At 43.8% G+C, this 27,395-nt stretch overlaps 1 protein-coding gene and 1 long non-coding RNA gene across 2 annotated transcripts; both read left to right on the plus strand.

Moving 5' to 3' along the window:
- Positions 1–3,738: 3,738 nt before the first annotated feature.
- Positions 3,739–18,326, plus strand: LOC133029193 (uncharacterized). The gene is made up of 3 exons (XR_009683363.1): positions 3,739–4,127; positions 17,678–17,997; positions 18,123–18,326. It is a non-coding gene; the product is annotated as an uncharacterized LOC133029193 (long non-coding RNA).
- Positions 18,327–18,694: 368 nt separating this feature from the next.
- On the plus strand, positions 18,695–19,841 carry LOC115696614 (uncharacterized). Its single transcript, XM_030623509.2, has 5 exons — positions 18,695–18,721; positions 18,797–19,066; positions 19,263–19,349; positions 19,452–19,691; positions 19,797–19,841. Exons 1-5 carry the CDS (start codon positions 18,695–18,697, stop codon positions 19,839–19,841), a joined length of 669 nt encoding a protein of 222 aa, XP_030479369.2.
- The last annotated feature ends 7,554 nt before the right edge of the window (positions 19,842–27,395 follow it).

The raw sequence follows: 27,395 nt of genomic DNA on the forward strand, positions 1-27,395 counted from the left end.
TTTAGCCAAATAACGCAGATCTTCAGAAATTCGATTATCACCATTATCATATAATTCTTCTACCTAATTTGACAAAAAATAAATAAAAATATAATAAATGACTACATTCAATGTGCTTGTGAACTCATTAAGTTAATGCAAAATTATGAATTTAAAATAAACTTACCTTTTCAGCAAACCAGGAAGGAAATAATTGGCTATGAATCTGATCCACAGTCATTTCTCTTTGACGAGAATTTCGTTGTGCAATGATATTGTGATGCTCCCTACAAAATGAATAAGCATTAAACATAATTACTTGATGTTTCAATATTTCATTATTATTAGATATACATTTAATAATACTTACTCAATAAACGAGTCCACGACATTACAATTAAATAATACATATCTATGTGCCTTAGTTTTCGTATCCTCATCTAAAGTCTTAGTATCAATTTTCCCCAAATGTCGACATGTCGTTTGGAAAATAGGTAGCATTTCTCTATTTTGTTCTGAGTTACTGTAATTTCTAGGTTGACGATTAAATTTTGTCTCCACACCTTCCATATATCTTGAGCAAAATGTTAAGCATTCATCAGCTAGATATCCTTCAACAATACAACCTTCCAGTTTGCTTTTGTTTCGAACGTATGACTTCAACTTAGATAAGTACCTATAATTGTTATAGGAATATTAGAAGCAGTATTTACAATTAATAAAATGAAAATTAATAAATTTATACATATTACGTACCTTTCAATGGGGTACATGCAACGATAAACTGATGGTCCAGCAATTCTCGCCTCATATGCTAAGTAGATCACCAAATGAACCATTATATCAAAAATGATGGGGGAAACAATTTTTCAAGATTGCAAAGAGTAATTGATATTTCCTGTTCAAGTTGCATAAAATCTTGTTGTCGAGCAACTTTCGAATACATCATTCGAAAATAGTTACTTAAAGTAGTTACATGTAGACAAACATGCAGACTTGACATTCCCCTCAATGCTAGTGGTAGTAGTTGAGTCATAATAATATGGAAATCATGACTTTTGAGGCCATGAATTTTTCGTTGTTTTTCATCAACACATCTTGAAATATTAGCAGCATATCCATCTGAAACTTTAATTGTCTTCAAAAATTGACAAAAGATAAATTTTTCATCTTTGCTTAAAGTAAAACAAGCAGGTGGTATGACAGTTCTCTTAGATTCACTCTCCTATTGATGAAGTTCAGATCTAATGCCCATAAATTTTAAATCAAGACGCGCATTCAAATTATCTTTATTTTTTGTGTCTAAACTCAATAATGTCCCAATTAAAATTTCGCATACATTTTCTTCAATATGCATCACATCAAGATTGTGTCGTAACAAATTATCCTTCCAATAAGGTAATTCCAAAAATATACTCCTTTTCTTCCAACTATGTGGCAACTGAGGATTAAAAACTGTCTTTCCAAATTTAATTTGGTAGCCTTCTAACCTATCTAGTATCATAGATCCATTCAATGGTGTTGGAGCCAATCTTTTCTCTTTTGTGCCGTCAAAAGACTTTTCATCATTTCTAAATGAGTGGTTGTTTTCTAACCAACGACGATGACCCATATAACAATGCTTTTTGCTATGCTTCAACCACAAAGAATAAGTGTCTTCATGACAAGACGGGCATGCATATTTTCCTTTAGTGCTCCATCCTGATAAGTTTGCATATGCTGAGAAATCACTTATAGTCCATAGTTGTGATGCTCGTAACATGAAGTTTTTTTTTCGTGGACGCATCAAAAGTTTCAACTCCCACTTCCCATAAAGTTTTTAACTCTTCGATTAATGGCTCCAAATATATATAAATATTATTTCCAGGTGCTTCTGGACCAGGTATGAGCAAGGACATAATAAAATTAGGTTGTTTCATACACATCCATGGAGGGAGATTATATAGTATCATAATAACTGGCCATGTGCTGTGACTTACACTTAATGTCTTAAAAGGATTCATTCCATCAGAAGCTAATCCAAGTCTAACATTACGAGGATCTGCAGCAAAATCTTTATGTTTGTGATTAAAAGTCATCCATGCTGGAGAATCTCTTGGGTGTCTCATACAACCATCATTTGCATAATCTTTTTGATGATGCCAAGTCATAAAATCAGATGTTTTTGATGACATAAATAATCTTTGTAATCTTGGTATTAATGGAAAGTGGGGCAAGACTTTTGCTTCACTCCTATTTTGATAAAAAAAAAAGCTAAAGTTATTTTAATCTAGACAATATATGTGAGAAAATAAACCAGAAGAAGAAAAAAATGTTATATTTAATAGCGTACCTTGGTATAGAGCAAACTTGACATTCTATATCATTTATATGCTCCTTTCTATACAACATGCAATCATTCTTACATGCATTAATTTTTTCATAATCAAGTCCTAGCGCGTTGATTAACTTTTTTGACTCATAAAAAGAATTGGGTAAGGTTTCACCTTTTGGTAGCACTCTTTCAAATAATTCAAGGACCTTACCAAATGAAATATCACTCCATCCACACATACACTTGATATGAAATAATTCAATAACGAATGACAGCTTTGTGAAACTTATACAACCGGGATAAAGTTCTGTCTCTCCATCTTTTATCAAATCATAAAATTCTTTTGCCTTCATATTTGGTTCATCCTCTTCACCGTGAAAGTTATCATTATTTTCAATTTCACATTCAACGTCTCCAGTATTTTGTCCAAAGACGTCATGTATAACTTCTTGCATATAAATAGTAGGAGGATCACTAATAGTGTCAATGTTTTGTGGAGAATGTGAAGAAGTTTCTCCGTGTAATATCCATTTAGTGTACTTATTCATAAATCCATTGCATATTAGATGTTCAAATGCGATTGATCGAGTGACAGGATTAATAAGGCAACACTTCACACAAGGGCATACAATTTTTACTTCAAGACTTCCATTTTTAAATGCAAAATCAAGAAATAAATTAACTCTGTTTTGATATGAAACACTCAATCTAGATTGTGTCATCCAACTCTTATCCATAATTTATCTTTTGAAATTTTTTATTCACACCTATTAAAACCCTTAATGTTAGTTTGTATATATAAATTTTGAAAAGAAAACATGAACGAAAAAATAAATTAATTAGAAAAAAAACGTAAAGAGAAACAAAAGAAGACATAGAAAGAAACATAGCAATACATAAAAAACTAAAATAATAAAATAAAAATTATAAGTAGAATAATATTATTACCTCTATGAAGTTTGTTTTTCACTTCAAGAATAAAGAAAATATTGTTGTATGTTTTTAGAAGAAAGCTACTGATGAAAACTTTCGACCAAATATAAATATATATAGTTTTCTAAGATAGGATTTTTTTTTTTAAAAAAAAGATTTGTTATAAATATGATTTTTATTTATTTTTTTTATTTGAAATAAAAATATCTTACTAAATTTTAAATTAGATATTATCATTTATTAAAAATTATTTATGTTTATATATATACCCACGTGAGATTTTAAATTTAAATATATAATAATATTAAAAATTAATTATGTTGAATTCTATTTTAATAAGTATGTATATATTTTAAATTAAATGTTATCATTCCACTATTATAGTTATGATTTTTTCCTGAAAAATAGTATTATATGTTACGAAAAAGATAAAAAAAATTATATCCTTTATTTTTTAATTTTTTGCGTTTTAACTGATGTATAATTTAAACAAAGAAAAGAACATTTAAAAAAAATTACAACGAAAGAAAAAGAAGCGGGATTGTACCCGCCTTTAATTAGTTTCTTTATTTCCTTTATTTTTTCAGCCATTTTCAGCAAACTACAATCTGGCTCCTCTTATCCGAGCATTTGTCTTGCTGCTGCAAGGAGCTTGTCGGCCTCCACCGCGCTAGAAGTTTTTCATCTAAGGTAAGATTTTTTTTCTACTGTTTTGTTTGTCCCTCACCCATTTATCTTTCCTGGGTATTTTTTTTACTTTGTCATGTATTTCAAATATTTGATTTTGTTTTTGTTTTCATTTTTCATAGATTCACATTTCAAAATCTAACAATTTGATTTGGGTTTTCATTTTTTTAGTTTTTGAGCTTTTGGGCTTTTGGAGTCTAAACATCACTAGCAGGTAATTGCCTCTCACTTTGAAAATATATTTTTCTGCCTCTCTCTTTTTGATTATTAGGGACTCATCAAAATATTTTAGATATGATATAGTATTCAATTTAATTTAATCACTGTACAATGGAATAAAAAGATCCTTCACAATTAAGCTGAAAACAAGAGAAGAAGAATAAGTTGTAAAGAAAAATAAGAACACCGTTAGATCCCTAGAACCCGCGTTCGTTCGTAGATGAAGAAGGAAAGAAGAAGATAAGAATATTTATACAAAACTTTGCTGCCATTATAAGAGAAGAAGAGACATTTTTGGAAAGCTCTAACCTTAGAATTTTTCTTTAAGTGGCTGTAGCAAGAAGAAGAAGAGAAGAAATTTTCTTAACCCATACAACACTAGCTGAGTTTTTATTTACTAATTTAAAAGTAAACATTGCAAAGCATCTGAAATAAAACGATAAAAAGGGGATAACATCATTTATTTATTGAAAAATCTACTTGGATCGCTGCCTCATCGCTTCCTCTTCAGTCTCCACTTAGCCCTCATGGTGAAGATGAGATGAATTAGTGAATGAGTGTTACTGTTAGTGGAGAGAATTAGTATTTTTTGAATAATTTTGAACTCTTTGTGTGAGACGATAGTGGCTGCCGAGTATAGTGTGTTAGAGTTTGACATATACCTTATATATATTGTTGACCGAGATTTTCGGCAACTATTGAAATATGATTATAGTAAAGAGCTGTAAGAAAGCGAGATGAGGATTTTTACGTGGTTGGGGCGTTAATGAGCCTTAGTCCACGAGTCTTTGTTATTAATGGATGTATTTAATACAGATTCCACACTTGAGAGAATGTTCTTCTCATAAATACAGAGAATGTTCTTGGTGAGTATTTTCTCTTCTTGCTCTTATGCAACCCAAGATTCTCGACCCCATTAAATGAGCTTTGAGGGGGTATTTATAGTGTTTTGGTTGGGCGATCCCTAGGTTTGTTCTTACAAACGTATCTGTAAGTATCCATAAAGTTGGGTATTCCCAATGAATATACCATGGGTGATGCATGGTCAAATCCCTAGACGCTGTAGGGTTTTTATGAGGAATGTCCTTTTTGCCTTGTGATTGACGTGACTCTTCGCAGAGTAGCCGTCGCTAGACTTAAATGATCATTACTGTAGCGCTGCTGTTTGGGGGTTGTGTCGTAAGACTTTATTGCATGTTACAGTCCCAACACGCTTCCTCCCATGCGGCATTAAATGCGACTTGATTGCTCAGGAGAGCCCTGACACATCCCGGAGAGGCTTCATGCTATGCGAGCTTCCGGGAGTACCTCGTACTCTGGGTGCCTCCTCCAGGACCTATGCCCAGGGTACTTCCTTGTGGCGTACAAAGACTTATCAAATATTTACAAGTTATCTGATCCACGTGTCCCTTTTCGACTGGTCCACGTATTTTGGGCGAATTCAGGGGCAACATTTACCCCCCAAGCCTTGTTTACTTGGAAAAATAAACCAAGGCTTGCTCAAATGCCTCCGGTTGACTCCTCGTTTCCCTGGCTCAAGCCCAGAGCGCGTGAGGGCACATTTAATGATGACATTTAATGCAGCGATTTGCCTTTTGCAGGGATGTCTCCGGCCGCCTCCTCGGTTTCTTGACACGAGCTTGGGGCGCGTGAGGGTGCGTCTAATGATGGCATTAAATGCTGCGATTTGCTTTTTGCAGAGGTCGATTCGTTTCACGCCCTTTGATTGATGCGACTCATTAATGGTGTCAGTCGGATACTCAAACGTTTCCACCGCCTTTATGGCAGCTTGATCTGATCCGTTGATTTTCGGGAATTCGAATCGTGCATCTCCCCCACCGTACGATTGGTAGGTGGTGATGCCTGTTCCTCATGCATTTTTGCCTATAAAAGCCACCATCTTTCCTTCATTTTGGTTACTTTCCATTCCTTGCCATTTTTGTTCGAATTTCCCAGAGAGAAAATTCTTCAAAACAGCACGAACTGTCTTAGCACTTAGACATTTCTTCCACTTTTCCAGTGTTCGTTTTCACCAGTTCTCCTCAACCTTTACTCGACCACATTCAGGACCCCCAGTTCAACGACTTACTGTAAGTTTCTTGCATCCTTAGATAATAACATGCTTTTACTTGCTTCGTTCGTTTTTCTGGGTTCGTACTCTGGGATTTCTGGGTGTGCGAGTGTTTAAGTTCTTCAAGTGTTCTGTTTTACGTCTACTACTTTAGTTGTAGGATCGCCATTATCATGTCTCTGTTATAATGTGTATTTTTGTTGAAGAGAGCCATGTGTTCTTCGTTCAACAATTGCTTAGGGCATATAATGTTTTTTTTTCTTTTTTCTTTTTATTCTGTAAAACCACTTTCTGCAATTTCACTGCACCCGACACTTGTTCAGGGGATCTTTCTAGGGTTTCCCATGTGACACGTGTCCGGAGGGGGCCTCTTTCCAGCGGTTAGGGGACCCCCACTCCCTTTTTCTTGACTTAGGGTTTGGTTTGGGACCTAACTGCCGGAATTTTCTTTTTCCCTTTTTGTTTTTCGCAGAACACAAAATGTCTGCTTCTGGCTCGAAATCTTCGAAGAAGAGTGGGAAAGGCATGGCCACGCTGGAGGAGGTTTCCCTAGGGCCTGTTGCCCAGGAAGGATATAAATCCCGAGCGACTGGGTGGGAAGCGGCTGAGCTTCGATCCACCCTAACTTGTCCTCACCAGCTGGAGAATATTATAGAAGTTGCTGGGATCAAACCCTCAACTTCAGGGACCTATCACCGGCCTCCCCGCGACTCGGAGACGCCTAATCACAACTATGACGGCTTCGTGGCTTGGCGTCAGACTCATTTGATGGCCGGTGCCATGCTCCCGCTTCAAGATTATTTTGTTAATTTCCTTGTATTTGTGGGCCTTGCGCCATACCAACTCATTCCTCAAGCTTACCGCCTGCTTTCAGGCTTATTTATTTTTTATACCGCCCGCGGATGGGGGTCTCCCAGCCCGGCGGAAATTTTATATTTTTATGAACTTGTATCCGTCTCCAAGAAAGGGGACAAACTTAAGGACGGTTTTTATGGGTTCCGGATCCATCCTGCTAACGAGGGGGTGGTTCCGTATAATAGGCAGACTCACGTTAAGGAGTATCGCCATCGCTTTTTCTTCTCCTCCGGGTTCAGCGCTGTGGACCACCCGGAGCTCCTTACGGAGTGGGTGCGGATCCCACCTTACCAACGGACGCCCCCTACTCAGGCTTTCCTCCGAAGGGCCCAAGCCTTCGCTTCCTACGACCGCGCCGATCTCGATGTTGGGGGCTTAGTCACCACGAAGAATTGTAGGAAGGCCAAACTTATCCTTCCTCACCAATCCGTGGAGGACTCCAACCTCTCGCGGGTCATTTGTCCCAATGTGAGGGCGCCGGTCGCGGAGAAGGCCTTCCGGGATGAGCTCATTGCCACGGCAGAGAAAAAATACCAAGATTATCTCTACCGGAAGGCCCAGGAGAAAGCATACTCTCAGGCCCAGGCCGCCTCTGGGAGAGGACTTCGCGTGGGGAGTCCGGTGGTGCGACGGAGCCTAGCCATTGCCGGGAAGTCCGAGGCTAAATTTTTTGACAAGATTCTTCAAGAAGAGATTGGGGATCGTCCTGCCCGGAGGCCCCTTCGCATTGAAGATTCTTCCGAGAAGCAAACTTCCCAGCCACAGCCTTCGGTCCCCGAACCAAACTCGGAGGCTCCTGGTGCTAGCACCTCCGGTGCCGGCGGTAAGTCTCCCTTGATAATTCGTTATGTTCCTTCCGTTGATGAATACACCAGTCGTAGGCCCGTAGGGTTCGACGAGCGTCTTCGTAGATTTAAGATGCCGTCGACCCGGTGGGGGGATCGTTTGAAGGAATTTTATTTTTCGAACTTAGGAGATTACCTAGGTCGGTCCTGGATGGGCACCGGCCCTCCGGAACCTATTCCCTTAGGTCCTTCAGCTTACATAACGTCCAGCTGGTTCCGGCCCTCGGACAGTTATCTCGGAGATGACGCTGCCAGCATTAAAGTTCAGGACTTTGCTAGGGCCGAATTAGGAAGTTCGGGTAGGAGTAGCTTATTTGTTATATCTTGTATAAGTGGTTCCTCACGGACTTCTAACACTTGTTTATTTTGTGAAACAGGTATCTCCATGGATGCCATTCTGGACCAGCTTGCTGGAGTTCATACTCCCGTGGCTCCTTCGGCCTTTACCTCTTCTCCCCCGGCCCCTTCCTTGAAGGTTTCTTCCATCGCTCCCCCCGACACTATTGACTTAGTGGATGACGAGGAGGTGCTTCCGGGAGAAGGCCAAGGGAAGGGATGGGGATTCTCGGAGGAAGCCGCTGAGGGCGCGGGAGAGCCTTGAGCCCTTCCGGAGGAAGCTGAGAAGGGCGAGGAGGAGCCTGAGGTGGCTCTGATTCGTAAGCGCAAGGGCAAGATGATTGCCCAGGATGAGCCGAAGAAGCCTCGGAGAGCCGACACTCCTGCTCATGGTCTGGACGGCGGGGTCTCCCCCATGGAGGAAAATCCTGCTCCTCCCAACATCGTGCTTACCCCGATTCTGGGGGACGAGGTGAGGCAGGAGCTTCTTATAGCCAAGCATAACTATGCTATGGATGAGTACTCCCGGGGGTACGCCGAAGTGGAAGCCCTTAGGAGGATTCTGCGGGCGGAGGTTGAGGCGAGCATCAACCACCCGGATTACCAGGATCCGTGGGACCTTAATCTGGACCCCTTATCGGATTGGTTCCGTCGCTTCCTAGGGCCCACCTTGGCTCCTTTTGCCGCAGAGATGACCGGCGAGTTCGCTTCTCAGCTTACCCGATGCGCGCCTAAGCGGTTCGCCACTTGCGCTTCCCTGAACTCCATCTTCCAGGTCCAGGACCTCAGTCATTCTCTCACGGTGGTAAGTACTTCGCAATTTTCGCTTTTCCTTTTATCGTTTATATTTTATTTTTTCTTTGAGAAACTTCTCCTTCTTATCCTTACATTATGGTTCAGCTTGCTGCTGAGGCTGGCCGCCTCTCCAAGAACATCATAAATCATGGCTTCGTTCTGTCCGAATTTGGGGACATGAACGATGTCAGGAAGGTCCTTCAGGACCTCACAGCGGAGAGGCAGATCTATCAGGAGGCTGCCGAGCGCCAGGAGGCGGCTGCCAAGGCCAAGGAAGAGGAGGCCAAACGGAGGGAGGCTCAGGCGGAGGCCATGATCCGGGACGAGGCCCAGCGGAGGGACAGGATGGAGGCCCTGCACCAGGAGGAACTAAGGGCTCAAACCGAGGCTGCTGACAAGGCCAGGCGAGACCTCCGGGAGGCCAGGGAGGCTTTGGACGAAATGGTCGCCAAGGTGAGATCTTTAGAGGAAACTCACCAGGCGAACATTGAGTCCGAGGGCGCTCTAGCTGCGGAGTTGAAGGAGCTTAGGGATTACAAAGAACAATCCATCAGGAAGGCCAAGAGGGTCGAGCTCCTCTCTCCTGTTTCCTGCGCCCGGTGTCCGAAACGCTTCGACGATGGTGTCTACATGGCTTGGTCCACCAATGATCAAAATATCAAGCTTACTTTTTATCCCAAACCCGAGGACATGATTGCCAAATTTCGGGAAAAGAAGAAAAAGCTTGACGCCGTGCTTGAGGCACGTATCGGACCTCGCCTTCCTCCTCGGGCTGACTGAGCTGCTGTACAACTGACCCAGAATAGCCAAGATTCCACCCGTTTCTTTTATAAGTTTTTTTTTTTTTTTTATTTTGTACATATTTGCTGCTGCCTTAGAACAATATATATATAGGTAGCAACTTTTATTTGAAGGGGAGACAATTATATTTTTAAGGCCTGCCCCGGGCCATTTATATGTATATGACCTGCCCTTTGGGCTAGGATATTTTTTATGCGATCTTTTTTGTCACACTTATGTTTTTTAACCTGTCCTTTGGATCAGGATTTTTATACTTATTCTTTTTATTTTTGTGCATACTCTTTGACCTGCCGTTTGGGTCAGGATATTTTACTTAGTTTATTTTTCTGTTTGTCCGTGCGATATACCCTAGTACCCCCCCTGAGTGGCATAGAAACTTTGTTTTTAAGGCACTCAGTTTTATTTAATATAGAGGAGGTATACATTTGGACGGTACAAACCCTTTGAACAAAGTCTAAGTTTTATTTTGCTATTGGTAATATTTTCTGAGGTGATCGGCATTCCAGGCCCTTGGGACGGTGGTTCTGTCCATTCTTTTTAGTTTGTATGTGCCGGAACCGATCTCGTCCTCGATCTCATATGGTCCTTCCCAATTTGGTCCAAGTACCCCCACTCCGGGTTCTTGGGTGGCTGGGAAAACCCTTCTTAGGACCATATCCCCAATAGCGAATTTTCTGTTTTTAACCTTGGAGTTAAAATACTTGGTCACCTTCTTTTGATAAGCAGCCATCCGTATTTGAGACTCATCCCGGAGTTCCTCGAGTTGATTTAAAGCTTCTTGGAGCAGTGCCTGATTAGTGGCAGGATCGTAAGTCGTCCTCCTGTGGGATGGGAATAATGTTTCTACCGGGACCATTGCTTCACAACCGTACGCCATTGAGAAGGGCGAGTGGCCGGTTGTGGTTCTGGGGGTCGTCCGGTAGGCCCATAATACCCTTGGCAATTCTTCAGGCCAGTTATTCTTACAGGCCAGCAGCTTCTTTTTCAAGGTGACCTTTAGGATTTTATTGACCGCTTCCGCCTGGCCGTTTGTTTGAGGCCTGGCAACCGCGGAGAAGCTTGTCACTACTCTGTGTTGGTTGCAGAAGTCGGTAAATTCCTCGCAATCAAATTGCCTTCCATTGTCTGAGACTATTTTGTGAGGCAAGCCGTATCGACACACTATGTTCTTGATAACAAAGTCCAATGCCTTCTTAGCAGTTATTGTCTTCATAGGCTCAGCCTCCGTCCACTTGGTGAAGTAGTCTACTGCTACTATTGCATACTTTACCCCTCCTTTCCCCGTAGGTAGAGACCCGATGAGATCTATTCCCCAGACCGCGAAGGGCCAGGGGCTGGTCATCAGGGTGATCTCGTTTGGAGGAGCTCTCGGCATGTTCGCGTACCTTTGGCACGAGTCACACTTTTGGACATAGTCTATACAATCTTTTTTCATTGTTGGCCAGAAGTACCCTTGCCTCAATATTTTCTTTCAGAGGCTGGGTCCTCCCGTATGATCTCCACAGAACCCTTCATGGACCTCTAGCATGATTTGTCTAGCTTCAGGGTCCGATACACACCTTAAATAAGGCATGCTGAGTCCTCTCCGGTAGGGAATTTGGTCCATCATTACATAACGATGAGCCTGATACTGAATCTTTCGAGACAGTGCCCTCTCTTGGGGCAACTCACCTGTGGTTATGTATTTTACGATGGGGACCATCCAGCTGGGTTCTTGCCCAACCGTTAATGTGGTCTCTTTTATTTTGATGCTTGGCTCTGCCAAGCGTTCCACTGGTACTACCCCCAGCTCTTCGATTTCGCTGTCCGAGGCTAACTTAGCCAGACAGTCTGCATGAGCGTTCTTCTCTCGGGGGATTCTTTCTATTTTATAGTCCGTGAACTCGTGGCGCAGTTCTCGGACTATTGTTACGTACGCGGCCATCCGCTCGCCGCGAGTTTGGTATTCTCCAGATACCTGGTTTACGACCAGTTGAGAGTCACTGTAGACTTCCACTCTTTTGGCTCCTACAGCTTTTGCCAATTTCAGCCCTGCTATCAAGGCTTCGTATTCGGCTTCATTGTTTGAAGCTGTGAAGTTAAATCGGAGTGCTGCCTGGAGCCGCAGTCCAGTTGGTGATATCATAGCCACCCCAGCTCCCGAACCGTTCTCATTAGAAGCTCCATCTACAAACACCCTCCAGGTGGGGATTGGTGGTACCGGTGTGTTAGTTGTTGCCTCGGCTTCATTGCATTCGGTAATGAAGTCTGCCAAGGCTTGGCCTTTTATGGAAATCCGGGGTACGTAGTGTAAGTTGAATTGACTTAGCTCCATTGCCCACTTGAGGAGTCTTCCGGATGCTTCAGGCTTCTGGAGAACTTGCCGGAGCGGATGATTGGTCAAGATTTTGATCGGATGGGCTTGGAAGTATGGCCTCAGCTTCCTTGATGCCACCAGGAGGCAGAATACTAATTTTTCAATGACCGGGTACCTTGTCTCGGCCCCTATCATGCGCTTACTGACATAGTACACGGGGTGCTGAATTTTTTCTTCCTCCCGGACCAGGGCAGCGCTAACCGCGTGCTCGGAGACGGCCAAGTAAAGGAACAAGTCTTCTCCAAGGACGGGTTTTGATAGGATAGGAGGTTTGGCCATGTGGTCTTTTAACCTCTTGAATGCCTCCTCGCATTCATCCGACCATTCGAACTTTTGGCATTTCTTCAGTACGTTGAAGAAGGGTATGCACTTGTCCGTGGATCGTGAGATAAAGCGGCTCAGTGCGGCTACCTTTCCGGTCAAGCTCTGCACGTCTTTATGCTTCTTGGGGGATGGCATGTCCAGGAGAGCTTGGATTTTCTCCGGGTTTGCTTCGATTCCCCTTTGGCTGACTATGAAGCCCAGGAATTTTCCTGACTTGACCCCAAAGGTGCACTTTTTCGGGTTGAGCTTCATAGCGTATCTCCGGACGACTTCGAAATATTCTTCTAAGTCGCTTGCATGGCTGTTGCATGCTTTGGATTTGACGAGCATGTCGTCTACGTATACCTCCATGTTTCATCCCAGGAGGCTTTTAAACATCCGGTTAACCATTCTTTGATAGGTTGCTCCGGCATTTTTCAGTCCGAAAGGCATGACTAGGTAACAGTATACCCCCTTATCGGTCCTGAAGCTAGTGCACTCCTGGTCTGCCGTATGCATTTTTATTTTGTTGTACCCAGCATAGGCATCCATGAAAGACAGCAGTTTAAATCCGGACGTGGCGTCTACCATCTGGTCGATCCTGGGTAGCGGGAAGCAGTCCTTTGGGCAGGCTTTGTTTAGATCTGTGAAATCTATGCAAACTCGCCAAGTCCCGTTCGGCTTGGGCACCAGGACCGGATTGGCTAGCCATTTCGGATAGTACACGTCGCGGATCATGCCACTGGACAAAAGTTTGTCCACCTATTTCTCTAAGGCCTCGGCTTTCACCGAGTCGAGCGGGCGTCTCTTTTGCTGTACAGGGGGCATGTCCGGGTTGACATTGAGTACATGGGTGATGACATGAGGGCTTATACCGGTCATGTCTTCTTGGCGCCCTTCAGTGTTTTTATTATTCTGTCCCTTTCCTCCGGATCCAGGCTCTTCCCTATCCGGAGTACTTTGGTGGAGTCGTCGTCGCACACTGGTATTTCTTCGACGTCCTCCATTGGTTCCACGACCCTTTCGGATCCTATGCGAGGATCCAATTCATCCTCTTCAGCCTTCTCTATCTCAGGAGACTCCCGGACCATGAGTACAGGTAGGCGAGTGGCAACATTGTAACACTGCCTGGCTTCTCCTTGATTCCCCCTCACAGTTCCGACTCCGACTTCCTGGGTAGGGAATTTTAGGCACAAGTGTCGGATTGAAGTAATTGCACCAAAGTCCACTAGGGCCGGCCGGCCAAGGATCGCGTTGTAGGCTGTCGGGCAGTCTACCACCACGAAGGTGCAATATTTAAATGTGCTCTGGGGGGTATCCGGGCACAGGGTAACCGGGAGCCTTACTTTTCCCATCGGGATAAGCGTTGTCCCGTTAAACCCCGTGAGCTGTGACCCACTAGGTGAGAGGTCCCGGTCGGTCAATCCTATCGCGGTGAAGGCTTCTTTGAAGAGCAGGTTCACGGAACTCCCATTGTCAATTAAGACCCTAGCCACTACTTTATTTGCGATGGGGGTCTCTATGACCAGCGGGTCGTGGTGAGGAAAACGCACCGTCTTGGCGTCTTCTTCCGTGAACGTTATGGGTTGGTCCATTAGCCGAGGCCTTTGAGCTGGGAGTTGAGTAACCTCCCACACCTCATTGTGTTTCGCGGCCTCGGCATATCGTTTTTGCTCCTTGTGAGTGTTTCCTCCGATATGGGGACCTCCGGAGATCATGGCTACCCGCCCATTAGGGCGGGGCGGTAGCCCGGGAATATGCTGGGTGTCACCTGCGGGAGCAGCTGGAGGCAATACTCCTGCCGTACCCCCTGGTGTTCCCGAAGGCATACCCCCGGCCACCTGCCGTGGATTAAGGTGGGGCAACCTATTTTTGATCCACTCATAGAGGTGGCCCAAGCGGATTAGATTTTCAATCTCGTCTTTGAGATTCTTACATTCATTGGTGCTATGACCAATGTCGTTGTGGTACTCGCATCTTTTACTCGGATCTCTCTGGGAGCTGTCTTTGTACAATGGTTGTGGTCTCCGGTAGTGCGTATTCTGCCTAGTGGCAAAGTACACACGTTCCTGGGAGTCCGTGAGCTCTGTGTACTGAGTATATTGGGGTGTGTACCCCTTCTTCTGGCGCTTCTCTCCCGTTCGGGTGCTACCCTTGGAGGACCTTTTGCTCCGCGACCCCTGGGTAGGGCCTGTCAAGCTAGCAGTCGGGGCAGCCTGTGAAGGAGCTCGTCCATTCACTCCGGACGGGTTACCGTAATGGGAAGATGCTGGTGCCAGGGCTTGGCCACTGCGTGCCGGAGTAGCAGAGAACTGTATGCCACTCACCGGTGGAGTCGCGGTTGGGGCAGTACCCGAGGGCGATACTCCTGGCATGTATCCTGCTATCCCGGTGGGATAATAACCTCCATAAGCCACGATCTGGGCTTCTTCGAGGTTAATATATTTTTGGACCCTTTTCTGGAAGTCCTGGAGGCTAGCAGCACCTTCTTGCTGCAATTCATTCCAGAAGGGAGTCCCAGTGCGGATTCCTGCTTGGAGAAGCGCAAGCTGTTGTCCGTCATCGACCTTCTTGGTCTTCGAGGCTTCCTCTCGGAACCTCTTGATGTAATTCTTCAAGGTCTCGGTGGACAGTTGCTTGATGTTGGTCAAGGCACTAACCTCCAAGTTGACCTTTCTGGCGGCGACAAACTGTCTCCGGAAGTTGGTTTGGAGTTTGTTCCAACAACCCACGGATCCTGGTTCCAGCTTTTTGAACCATTCCTCCGCTGATCCGCTCAGAGTGAGGGGGAAGCACAGGCATTTGACGTCATTGCTGACCCGCATGACTGTCATGACACGGTTGAACCGTGACAGGTGGTCACTGGGATCGGAGTTCCCAGTATATGCCGCCATTTCGGGCATCTTGAAGTTTTTAGGGAGCTCCGCCTCCAGGATATGCTTAGCACATGGCTCCCGATCCTCGCTGTCCGAGTCGGAGTCGTCTCCCTTCTGCCTCCGGGAGACTCGAGCAATGTCTTGTCGAAGTATGGCAAGTTCTGCCATAATCCCTTCGTTCAACGTGCCCGAGGAAACCACGGGCCTGTATCTTTTTTGGTCAAGGTGATCCCGGAGGTCACCTTGATTCCCATTGATTTGATTTCTCAGATCAATGGGAGGACATCTCTGTCCTCTTCTTCCTCTACCCCCTGGTTCCTGGTGCACGGAAACGCTTTTCCGGTCCCCTCGATCCTGAGGGCCAAGACTCCCTCTTTGGGGCTTGCCCCTCTACGGACCTTTCCCTTTAGGGAAATCTGAGCGGACCCTTCGCGGATCCTGCACCTTTTTCTTTCGCCCAGGGGTAGAAGTAGGGTTTTTTGTTTGATTTTCCTCAGCAGGGTGCCTTATAGGGCTAGGTTCCCTAGGTTTTCGCTGCTGGGAATGAGGCGAAGACGTCGCTGGCTCTCCGTCGAGCCCAACGTCCATTGCCTTGGGGTGCACGTGAATGCCAGCTGCCTCCATGGCTTTCTGCATGGCTAGCATCACTTCTTGCATTTTTTGGTTTTGCGCTTTCTGCGCTTCGATCTCGGCTTCATGATCGATAGCTTTTTGTCTGAGGAGCACCATCTCTGAGTAACTTCCTCCGTCGTAGGCATACTCGTCGAGGTTTTCCTCGTAGTTCTCGTCGAGGACTATTTCTTCTTCTTCTTCCTCGGACTCCTCTGCCGCTCTTGAGGCCACAGCTTCCTCATTTGGATCTTGAGCATCTTCCAGAGGGCGAGGATGACGTGTACTTCTTGTCTCCACCATTCTTGTGAAGTCAAATGCTTGCTATGTAGCAGCTTTCCTCAGCTCTCAATGAAAGCACCAAAATGTTGACCGAGATTTTCGGCAAATATTAAAATATGATTATAGTAAAGAGCTGTAAGAAAGCGAGATGAGGATTTTTACGTGGTTGGGGCGTTAATGAGCCTTAGTCCACGAGTCTTTGTTATTAATGGATGTATTTAATACAGATTCCACACTTGAGAGAATGTTCTTCTCATAAATACAGAGAATGTTCTTGGTGAGTATTTTCTCTTCTTGCTCTTATGCAACCCAAGATTCTGGACCCCATTAAATGAGCTTTGAGGGGGTATTTATAGTGTTTTGGTGGGGTGATCCGTAGGTTTGTTCTTACAAACGTATCTGTAAGTATCCATAAAGTTGGGTATTCCCAATGAATATACCATGGGTGATGCATGGTCAAATCCCTAGGCGCTGTAGGGTTTTTATGAGGAATGTCCTTTTTGCCTTGTGATTGACGTGACTCTTCGCAGAGTAGCCGTCGCTAGACTTAAATGATCATTACTGTAGCGCTGCTGTTTGGGGGTTGTGCCGTCAGACTTTATTGCGTGTTACAGTCCCAACATGCTTCCTCCCATGCGGCATTAAATGCGACTTGATTGCTCAGGAGAGCCCTGACACATCCCGGAGAGGCTTCATGCTATGCGAGCTTCCGGGAGTACCTCGTACTCCGGGTGCCTCCTCCAGGACCTATGCCCAGGGTGCTTCCTTGTGGCGTACAAAGACTTATCAAATATTTACAAGTTATCTGATCCACGTGTCCCTTTTCGACTGGTCCACGTATTTTGGGCGAATTCAGGGGCAACATATATATACTAGGGTTTTGGTGCTTGTTGGGCTCATATCTCCTTTTAGTGAACAAAATATTGAAGAATGTTAAGAGTTTGACTCTTGGGCCCAACAACTAAGAAGATTCTTTGACTCTTGTGAGGTTTAAATTGCCAAATTTGAGTTGGGCTCTCTTGAATTTTTGGACCTGAATATAACAAAAATGCAATTGTGTGTTTTAACAATATCATTTTTGTTGTGATGCATAACAAAAGTGTAAAATTAAAAATAGCACTTTTTATTATGGAAGCATAATAGAAAGTAAAGATTAGAAAAATACTATTTTTGTATTATTATATTAATTTTGTATCAAGTTAAGAGTAGTATGAATTGATTTTAATGTAAATATTTATTTTAAGGGACATTTTAAGTATCCATCTATTGATTTAGCATCTTTTTTATCATCACTATTTATATGACTTTACTTATAATTTTTTTCTTTTAATTTTTCAGTTTATAAAATTTCATTGTTGATTTAAATCATTCTCATAGATTCATAATTATTCTACTTTTTATTGAAAATGTTTGCAGCTATGGATCGATATATGCAATATAGATTGGCTGAACAAGATGAAGATAGTGTAGAATCATTTACAGATTTGTTGACAAATAATAATGACAAAAAGAATGGTAGAGGTCCTACACAAATGCGTGACATTTGGGGAAATCGTGATGGTAAAAAGATACAAATCACATGTAATAAATTTGGACAACCACATGATAAAAATGCAAGTAGACTTGCAAACTTGATTGGGACATTAGTACGAGATGGAAAAAATGCTCCAATTAACTATGAAAATTGGCATAAAGTACCAGACAAATACAAAGTTACAATGTGGAGAATCATACAGGTAAAAATTAATATTTTTGTTTTTACATAATTTAACATTTTAGATCATTAGTTAAAGTAATTTTGACATTCATAATTTGTATATTTAAAATTGCTAATAGTTAATGCATGCTTTGAATCTTCTAGGAATAATTTGATATTCCTTATCTGGCAGAAAATTGGACTATGAGGACTTGTGGTAAGGAACTTAAAAATTGGAAACATTATCTTAAGAAAACTTATTATTCAGAAACTTTATCTTTTGAGGAGCAAAAAAAATATAAGGACAAAAGAGTATATGATAAGCAATGGGAGCAATTAATAAACTATTGGGCAACAGATGATGCAAAGGTACTTCTTGTTTTAATATTTAATTTACTATGTTATTTTTATCATGTTTCATGAATTTTATATTTATTTATTGATTGTAATTCTCAATATTGTTTCAATAAAAGAGTGCTACAAACAAGGCTAGTCGTGCTAAAAAGATATACAATCATACAACTGGTACAAAAAGTTTTGCACAAATTAGATCAGCAGAGGTAAAACTACAAAATTTATTTTCAACATTTAGGTTGAACATTGTTTCATTAATATGCATAATTTGATTAATATTTAACTATAAATAATATGTTCTTTTGTAGAAAGAAAGTGGTGGAAGTACACCAACACGTGTTGCTATGTTTAGTCTATGCTACACAAAAAAATATAAGAGTGTAATGGATGAAACAACACAAGAAACAATGGTATAATTCAGTAATTCTTAATTCATGTATTATTCTTAGTATATTGTTTTATTACTTATATGAAATTAATGATAGGTAAAATTACAAGAGAAAGAAGAAATAAATGGAGATATATCAAAAGAAAAGAGCATGAATGACACTTATTCTGAAATAATGGGTAAGGAAAGATATGGTTCTGTTCGCACTTATGGTTTTGGTGTTTGCCCATCTGATGTGTGGGAAAACAAATCCAGTAAGAAGCGAAATCAAAGCAAATATATAGAGGCTTTAGAATCTGAACTAAAAGAGTTAAGATCTAAAGTTCAAAATGACAATGTAGATAATACATTAACTATACTTGATAACGTTAGATCTTTAATCTCTCACTTTTTTTTTAATTATTATTCAATATTTTGTAGTTCTTAAAATTGAATGTAATTTGTGCAGGATTTTAACCATAATGACGAAGCCACGTCTTCACAACTAGTTGAGATTTTACTTTTAAATAATTGTAAAGATTACTAACCACTAAAGTAAATTACTAATATTGTTATATGTGTAGGTCAAAAGGGCTTGTACATCACATAACAAGGAACCTCGACGCCAGCTGTTGTTTTCATGTTCATCATATGATACTCCAGTTGTTGAGGTAAATATTATTGTAACTATATAATTTAGGTATTACTAAATTATTTAAAAAAATTATTAATAAATTAAATTCAATATATTGATGTCATAATTTATTGTACAGGTGGGAGAAGTGGTTAATCATAAAAGTATTACTAATGATCCTAAAACAATTGCTATTGCTCTAGTTATTAGTAAAGATTCATCAAAACAAGTTGGAGGAAAAGAGCTTGGAGACTTTTATTCCGAAGTTATTGTTCAAGTTCCTATCAAGTGTGACAAGCAATTAATTAGAGCATATAGACAATTTAAGAAAATTAGTGAAGTTGTTGGAGTACCTATTGCATGGCCAACGGACTTTTTGGTAAGTTGAATATAATTTTTAAGTCATTTATCATCTATTGAATGTCATATTATACATATTTATAAAGATTATTTATTTGTTTATATTGTGTTAAAAATTATGCAGATTTCAGAAGAATCACATACACAACTTGATGATTCAATAATGTGACTTTGTTATTTTAGAAGAATACTCATGTAAATATATGTATATATATATATTTATATATATTTGTTGGTGTTGTATGGATAATTTGTGTATAAATTTTATTGTTGTTGATGTTTGGTGCAAGAACACAAATTATTATATACTATACTTTTATATTATTAAAATATATATGTAACAAATTTATTTTATTATTAGAATGTTGGTTTAATATTATGAGCATTTTCAATTTCACTAAACATAATAAATTTATATAAGTAAATATAAATATATTGAATATTATTTATACATAAAAATTATATAAAATTAATTACGTAATTCTTAAATAAACAACTTTTTTTTAATAATGTACATGACTCTTAAAATTAATTACGTAATTCTTAAATAAATTATATATTATATATAAAAAAAATTTATGGCATTTTTAAAAAATGTCACTAATTTTTTTTTTTTTTACATTTTAAAAATGTCCCTAAATCATTTTGAAAATATTAAACAAAAAAAATAATAAATATTATAGTGACATTTTGAAGTGTCACAATTTATATTTAGGTGTCATTTTAAAATGTCAATAAAAATTAGTTTAGTGACACTTCAATCTTTAGTGACATTAGAATAGCTTACATTTTTAAGAAATGCAACTAAAATATAAAGTGTCACTAAATATTAATAATAGTGACATTTAGAAGTGTCACCAATTAGGAATTTTGGTGTAGTGCTAGGACCCAGCTCGTGACCCGGCACTAGAAATGGAACTAGACTGGGACTCGAGATTGGGATCCAGATCTTGACCCAATGCATGGACAAAACCCGTAGTCGGTGTCTGGATTTGGGACCCAGCCCTGGACTCGAACGCTGACCAAGACCCAAACCCACACCCGGACCTGAACCCAGTCCCAAACCCAAAAGTGGACCCGAACCCGTACCCTGTGACCCAAAATTGGAACCAAAACCGAAAGTTGACCGGGACTAGAACTAGGACTTGGACTTGGAATCATAACTGAAATTGGACCTAGATCCAGAACCGTAACGAGACCAGGACCTGGACTCCAAATAAGACCTAGACCCAAATTGGGAGCCGGACCCGGATCCAAACCCAAACCTGGACTCTGGACCCGAACCCGAACCTAAACTCATACACAAACATGGAACAAGACTAGAGACACAGAACCAGGGTCGGGACCTAGAACCGCACCCCAGTCTCAATCCCGAACCCAAACTCAAAAATTGGACCTAGGACTGAACCAGAACCAAACGGAGACCCGTGACAGTGATCCAGATCTCGACTCGAAATTCGGGTAACGGGGCCTGGAACAGACTAGTAGTCGGTGTCTAGATCTGGGACTCAGACTAGGACCAGAACCTAGACGAAGAACCAAACCCGAACCCAGACCTAGACCTAGGACCAAATATTGGAACCTGAATAAGAATCGTCGAACTAGGACCCTAGAACAAGACTAGGACCGTGACCAGGACCCGAACCCAGACCTAGAATTGAACACATACTTGGCCTCAAACCCAAACTGAGACAAGAACTCGGGCCCGGACACAATAGTGTACCCAGACTGGAACTGAGACGCAGACCTGGACCTAAATCTGCAACCCGATCCCAAACACAGACTTTGACCTAGATAGGGATCCAAATACGAACATGGACTCGGACCAAGACCCAGACTGGGATCAAAATGCTGGACCTAGATCTGGACTGAGATCGTGACCCAGACCTAAACATGGACCTAGACCCGAACCTAGACCCTGATCGGGGTTCAGACGTGGACAAAAACCTAGACACAGACTCGGACCCGAACTCAAACACCCACACCTCGAATCAGACCCAAAGCTAGACCTGGACCCTGACCCAAAGTCGAACCCAGACCAGGATCAGAACCAAGGACTTAGACCCAAAACTGAATCCAGACTTAGACCGGGACTGGAACTTGGGATTGGACCCAACCTAGACCAAGACCTAGGACGCGAACCCACATCCAAAGCCTGATCTGGACATAGACTGACATCCGGACCTGAACAAAAACTCAGACCAGGACTCGAACTCCGACCCGAACTAAAACCGAAACTCGAACTCAGAATCGCAAGTGGAACTAGAACTGAACTAGGACTAGGACAAGGACAAGGACCTAAACTGAAACCTAAACCCAGATCAAAACCCAGACTGAGACCTAAACCCGAACCTAGACAAGGACTCGAAGCCGAACCTAGACAGGGACCCAAACCAACTCAATAACCGGGAACTGGACCCATAATCAGGATAGGGACCTGGGGAAAAGAACTAGGACCGGGACCTAGTACCCGACCCAGACCTGAACTTGAACCTAGGACCCCGCTAGTGACTCGGCACCAGAAATGGAACTAGACTGAGACCCGAGATTGGGATCCGGATCTGGACCCAGGGCTGTGACGAAACCCGTTGTCGGTGTCTGGATTTGGGACCCAGACCTTGACCTGAACCCTGACAAGGACCCTAACCCACACGCGGACTTGAACCCAGTCCCAAACCCAAAAGTTGACCCGAACCCGTACCCTGTGACCCAAAATTGGAACAAAAACCGGAAGTTGACCAGGACTGTCACTAGGACTTGGACTTGCAATCATAACGGAAATTGGACCTATATCTAGATCCGTAACCGGACCAGGACCCGGACTCCAAATCAGACCTAGACCCGAATTGGGAGCCACACCCGGATCCCAACCCAAACCTGGACAGGGGACCCGAACCCAAACCTGAACTCAGACCCAAAATTTGAACCAGACTAGGGACAAAGAACTAGGGCCGGGACCTAGAACCGCACCCCACTCTCGATCCAGAACCCAAACTCTGAAATGGGACCTGCGACCTGAACAAGAACCAGACCGAGACCCATGACAATGATCCAAATCTTCCCTCGAGTTTCGAGTAACGGTGCCTGTAACAAACAAGTAGTCGATGTCTAGATCTGCGACTCAGAGTAGGACCAGAACCTAGACGAAGAACCAAACCCGAACCCTGACCTAGACTTGGGACCCAAAATTAGAACCTGAACAAGAATCGTCGAACCAGGAACCTAGAATAACACTAGGACCGTGACGAGGACCCGGTGCAAGACCTAGAACCGAACACAGACCTAGCCTTAGATCCAAACTGAGACTGGAACTCGGGGCCCAGACACGGTCGTGTACCCAGACTGGAATTGAGACGCGGACCTGGACCTAAATCTGGCAGCCGATCTAGAAAATAGACTTGGACCTAGATAGGGATCCGGATAAGAACCTGGACTCGGACCAAGAACTAGAGTGGGATCGAAATGCTGGACCTTGATCTGGAACGAGATCATGAACCAGACCCAAACTTGGACCCGCACTCGGGACCCAAACTTGGACCTGGACCCAAACCTAGACCCAGATTGGGGTCCAGACCTTGACACAAACCCAGACACAGACTCGGGCCCGAACTCAAATACCCACACCTAGAATCAGACCCAAAGCTAGAGTCGTACCCGGACCCAAACTCGAACCCAAACCAGGATCAGAACCAAGGACTCAGACTCAGATCGGGATTGGAACTTGGGACTCAGACCCAACCTAGACAAAGACCCAGGACGCGAACCCACACCCGGAGCCTGATCTGGACCTAGAATGAAATCCAGACCCGAACACAAACTCAGACCACGACTCGAACTCCGACCCGAACTCAAACCCAAACTCGAACTCAGAATCGCAAATGGAACTAGAACCGAACTAGGACTAGGAACAGGACAAGGACTTAAAGCCAAACCCCAACCCAGATCAAAACCCAGATAGAGACCTAAACCCAAACCGAGACTAGGACTCGAACCCCAACCTAGAACGGGACCCAAACCCACATAATAACTGGGAAGTGGACCCAGAATCAGGATAGGGACCTTGGAAACAGAACTAGGACCGGGACCTAGTACCCGACCCAGACCCAAACTTTAACCATGAACCCAGAACTGAATCCATACTCAGATCGGGATTGGAACCATGGACTCGGACCCAACCTAAACGAAGACCCAGGACGCAAACCCACACCCGGAGCTTGATCTGGACCTAGACTGAAATCTAGACCCGAACCCAAACTTAGACCAGAACTTGAACTCAATCCCGAACTCAAAAGTGGACCCCAACCCGTACCCTGTGACCCAAAATTGGAACCAAAACCGGAAGTTGACCGGGACTGGAACTAGGACTTGGACTGGAACTAGGACTTGGACTTGGAATCATAACTTAAATTGGACATAGATTTAGATCCAAATTAGACCTAGACCCCAATGGAGAGCCGGACCCGGATCCCAACCCAAACCTGGACTTGGGACCCGAACTTGAACCTGAACTCAGACCCAAATATGGAACTAGACTAGGGACACAGAACCAGGGTTGGCACCTAGAACCGCACCCGAGTCTCGATCCCGAACACAAACACAGAAATCGGTGACAGTGAACCAGAACCAGACTGAGACCCGTGATAGTGATCCAGATCTTTACTCAGGATTCGTGTAATGGGGCCTAGAACAGACCAGTAGTCGGTCTCTAGATCTGGGACTCAGACTAGGACCAGAACCTAGACGAAGAACCGAATCAGAACCTAGACCTAGATCTGGGAGCCAAAATTAGAACCTGAACAAGAATCGCCGAACCAGGACCATAGAACAATACTAGCACAGTGACCAGGACCCGGACCTAGACATAGAACTGAACACAGACCTAGCGTCAGACCCAAATTGAGATTGGAACTCAGGCCCAGACCAAAGCGTGTACCCAGACCGGAACTGAGACACGGACCTGGACCTAAATCTGGGACCCGATCCCAAACACAAACTAGGACCTAGATAGGGATCCAGATACAAACCTGGACTTGGACTAAGACCCAGACTGGGATGGAAATGCTGGACATAGATCTGGACCGAGATCGTGACCCAGATCAAAACTTGGACCCGCACTCGGGACCTAAACTTGGACTTGGAGCCTAACCTAGACCCAGATCGGGGTCCAGACCTGGACACAAACCCGGACACAGACTCGCACCCGAACTCGAACACCCACACCTAGAATTAGACCCAAAGCTAGACCCGGACCTGGACCCAAACTCTAACCCAGCCAGGATCAGAACCAAGGACTTAGACCTAGAACTGAATCCAGACTAAGAATGGGCTTGGAACTTGGGACTCGGACCCAACCTAGACCAAGACCCAGGACGTGAACCCACACCCGGAGCCTAATCTGGACCTAGACTGAAATCCGGACCCCAACCCAAACTCAGACCAGGACTCGAACTCATACCCGAACTAAAACCCAAACTAGAACTCAGAATTGAAAATGGAACTAGAACTGAACTAGGTCTAGGATCAGGACAAGGACCTAAACACAAACCCGAACCAAGATCAAAACCCAGACAGAGTCCTAAACCCAAACCGAGACTAGGACACGAACCCGAACCTAGACCGGGACCAAAACCTACACAATAACCGGACCTGGACCCAGAATGAGGATAGGGACCTGGGAAAAAGAACTAGGACTAGGACCTAGTATCGACCCAAACCCAAACTTGAACCTAGGACCCGGGTTGTGACTCGGCACCAGAAATGGAACCAGACTGGGACCTGAGATTGGGATCCGGATCTGGACCAAGGGATTAGACAAAACCCGTACTCGGTGTCTAGATTTGGGACAAAGCCCTGGACCCGAAACCTGACAAGGACCCAAACCCACACCCGGACCTGAACCCTGTCCCAAACCCAAAAGTGGACCCGAACCCGTACCCTGTGACCCAAAATTGGAACCAAAACCGGAAGTTGACCGGGACATGAACTAGGACTTGGACTTGAAATCATAACTGAAATTGGACCTAGATCCAGAATCATAACCGGACCAGGACCCAGACTCCAAATCGGACCTAGACCCGAATTTAAAGTCGGACCCGAATCCCAACCCAAACCTGGACTCAGGACCCGAACCCGAACCTAGACTCAGACCCAAACATGGAACCAGACTAGGGACAGAGAACCAGGGTCGGGACCTAGAACCGCATCGCAGTCTCGATCTCGAACCCAAACTCAGAAATGGGACCTGGGACCTGAACAATAACAAAACGGAGACCCGTGACAGTGATCCAGATCTTGACTCGGGATTCAGGTTTAGGGACTTAGACATGGACCTGAACCAAGACGAAGAACAAAACCCGAACCAACACCTAGACCTGGGACCCAAAATTGGAACCTCAATAAGAATCGCCCAACTAGGACCCTAGAACAAGACTAGGACCTTGACAAGGACCCAAACCCAGAACTAGAACCGAACACAGACCTAGCCTCAGACCCAAACTGAGACTGGAACTCGGGCCCGGACACGGTCGTGTACCCAGACCAGAACTGAGACGCGGACATGGACCTAAATCTTGGACCCGATCCCAAACACAGACTTGGACCTCAATAGGGATCCGGATACGAACCTGGACTCAGACCAAGACCCAGACTGGGATCAAAATGCTGGACCTAACTCTGGACCGAGATCCTGACCAAGACCGAAACTTGGACCCGCACGCGGGACCCGAACTTGGACCTGGACCAGAACCTAGACCTAGATCGGGGTCCAAACCTGGACACAAACCCTGACACAAACTCAGACCCAAACCCAAACACCCACACCTAGAATCAGACCAAAAGCTAGACCCGGACAGAAACCCAAACTTGACCCCAGACCAGGATCAGAACCAAGGACTTAGACCCAGAACTGAATCCAGACTCTGATCGGGATTGGAACTTGAGACTCGGATCCAACCTAGACCAAGACCCAGGATGCGAACCCACACCCGGAGCCTGATCTGGACCTAGACTGAAATCCGGACCCGAACCGTAACTCAGACCAGGACTCGAACTCCGACCCGAACTCAAACCCAAACTCGAACTTAGAATCGCAAATGGGACTAGAACTGAACTAGGACTAGGACCAGGACAAGGACCGAAACCCAAACCCGAACCCAGATCAAAACCCAGACAGAGACCTAAACCCGAACCTAGACCGGGACCAAAACCCGTCCAATAACCGAGACCTGGACCCAGAATCAGGAAAGGGACCTAGGAAACAGAACTAGGACTGGGACCTAATACCCGACCCAGACCCGAACTTGAACCTAGGACCCAACTCGTGACCCGACACAAGAAATGGAACGAGACTGGGACTTCAGATTGGGAGCCGGATCTGGAAACAGGGCTTGGAAAAAACCTGTAGTCGGTGTCTGGATTGGTGACCCAGCCCTAGACCCGAACCTTGACAAGGCCCCGAACCCACACCCGGACCTGAACCCAGTCCCAAACCCAAAAGTGGACCCGGACTCGTACCATGTGACCCAAAATTGGAACCAAAACCGGAAGTTGACCGGGACTGGAACAAGGACTTGGACTTGGAATCATAACTTAAATTGGACCTAGATCCAGAACTATAACCGGACCAGGACCCGGACTCTAAATCAGACCTAGACCCGAATTGGGAGCCAAACTCGGATACCAACCCAAACCTGGACTCGGGACCCGAACCCGAACCTAAACTCAG

Source organism: Cannabis sativa, chromosome 7 (genome assembly GCF_029168945.1).
Source record: "Cannabis sativa cultivar Pink pepper isolate KNU-18-1 chromosome 7, ASM2916894v1, whole genome shotgun sequence".
In the NCBI taxonomy this organism is placed as follows: domain Eukaryota; kingdom Viridiplantae; phylum Streptophyta; class Magnoliopsida; order Rosales; family Cannabaceae; genus Cannabis; species Cannabis sativa.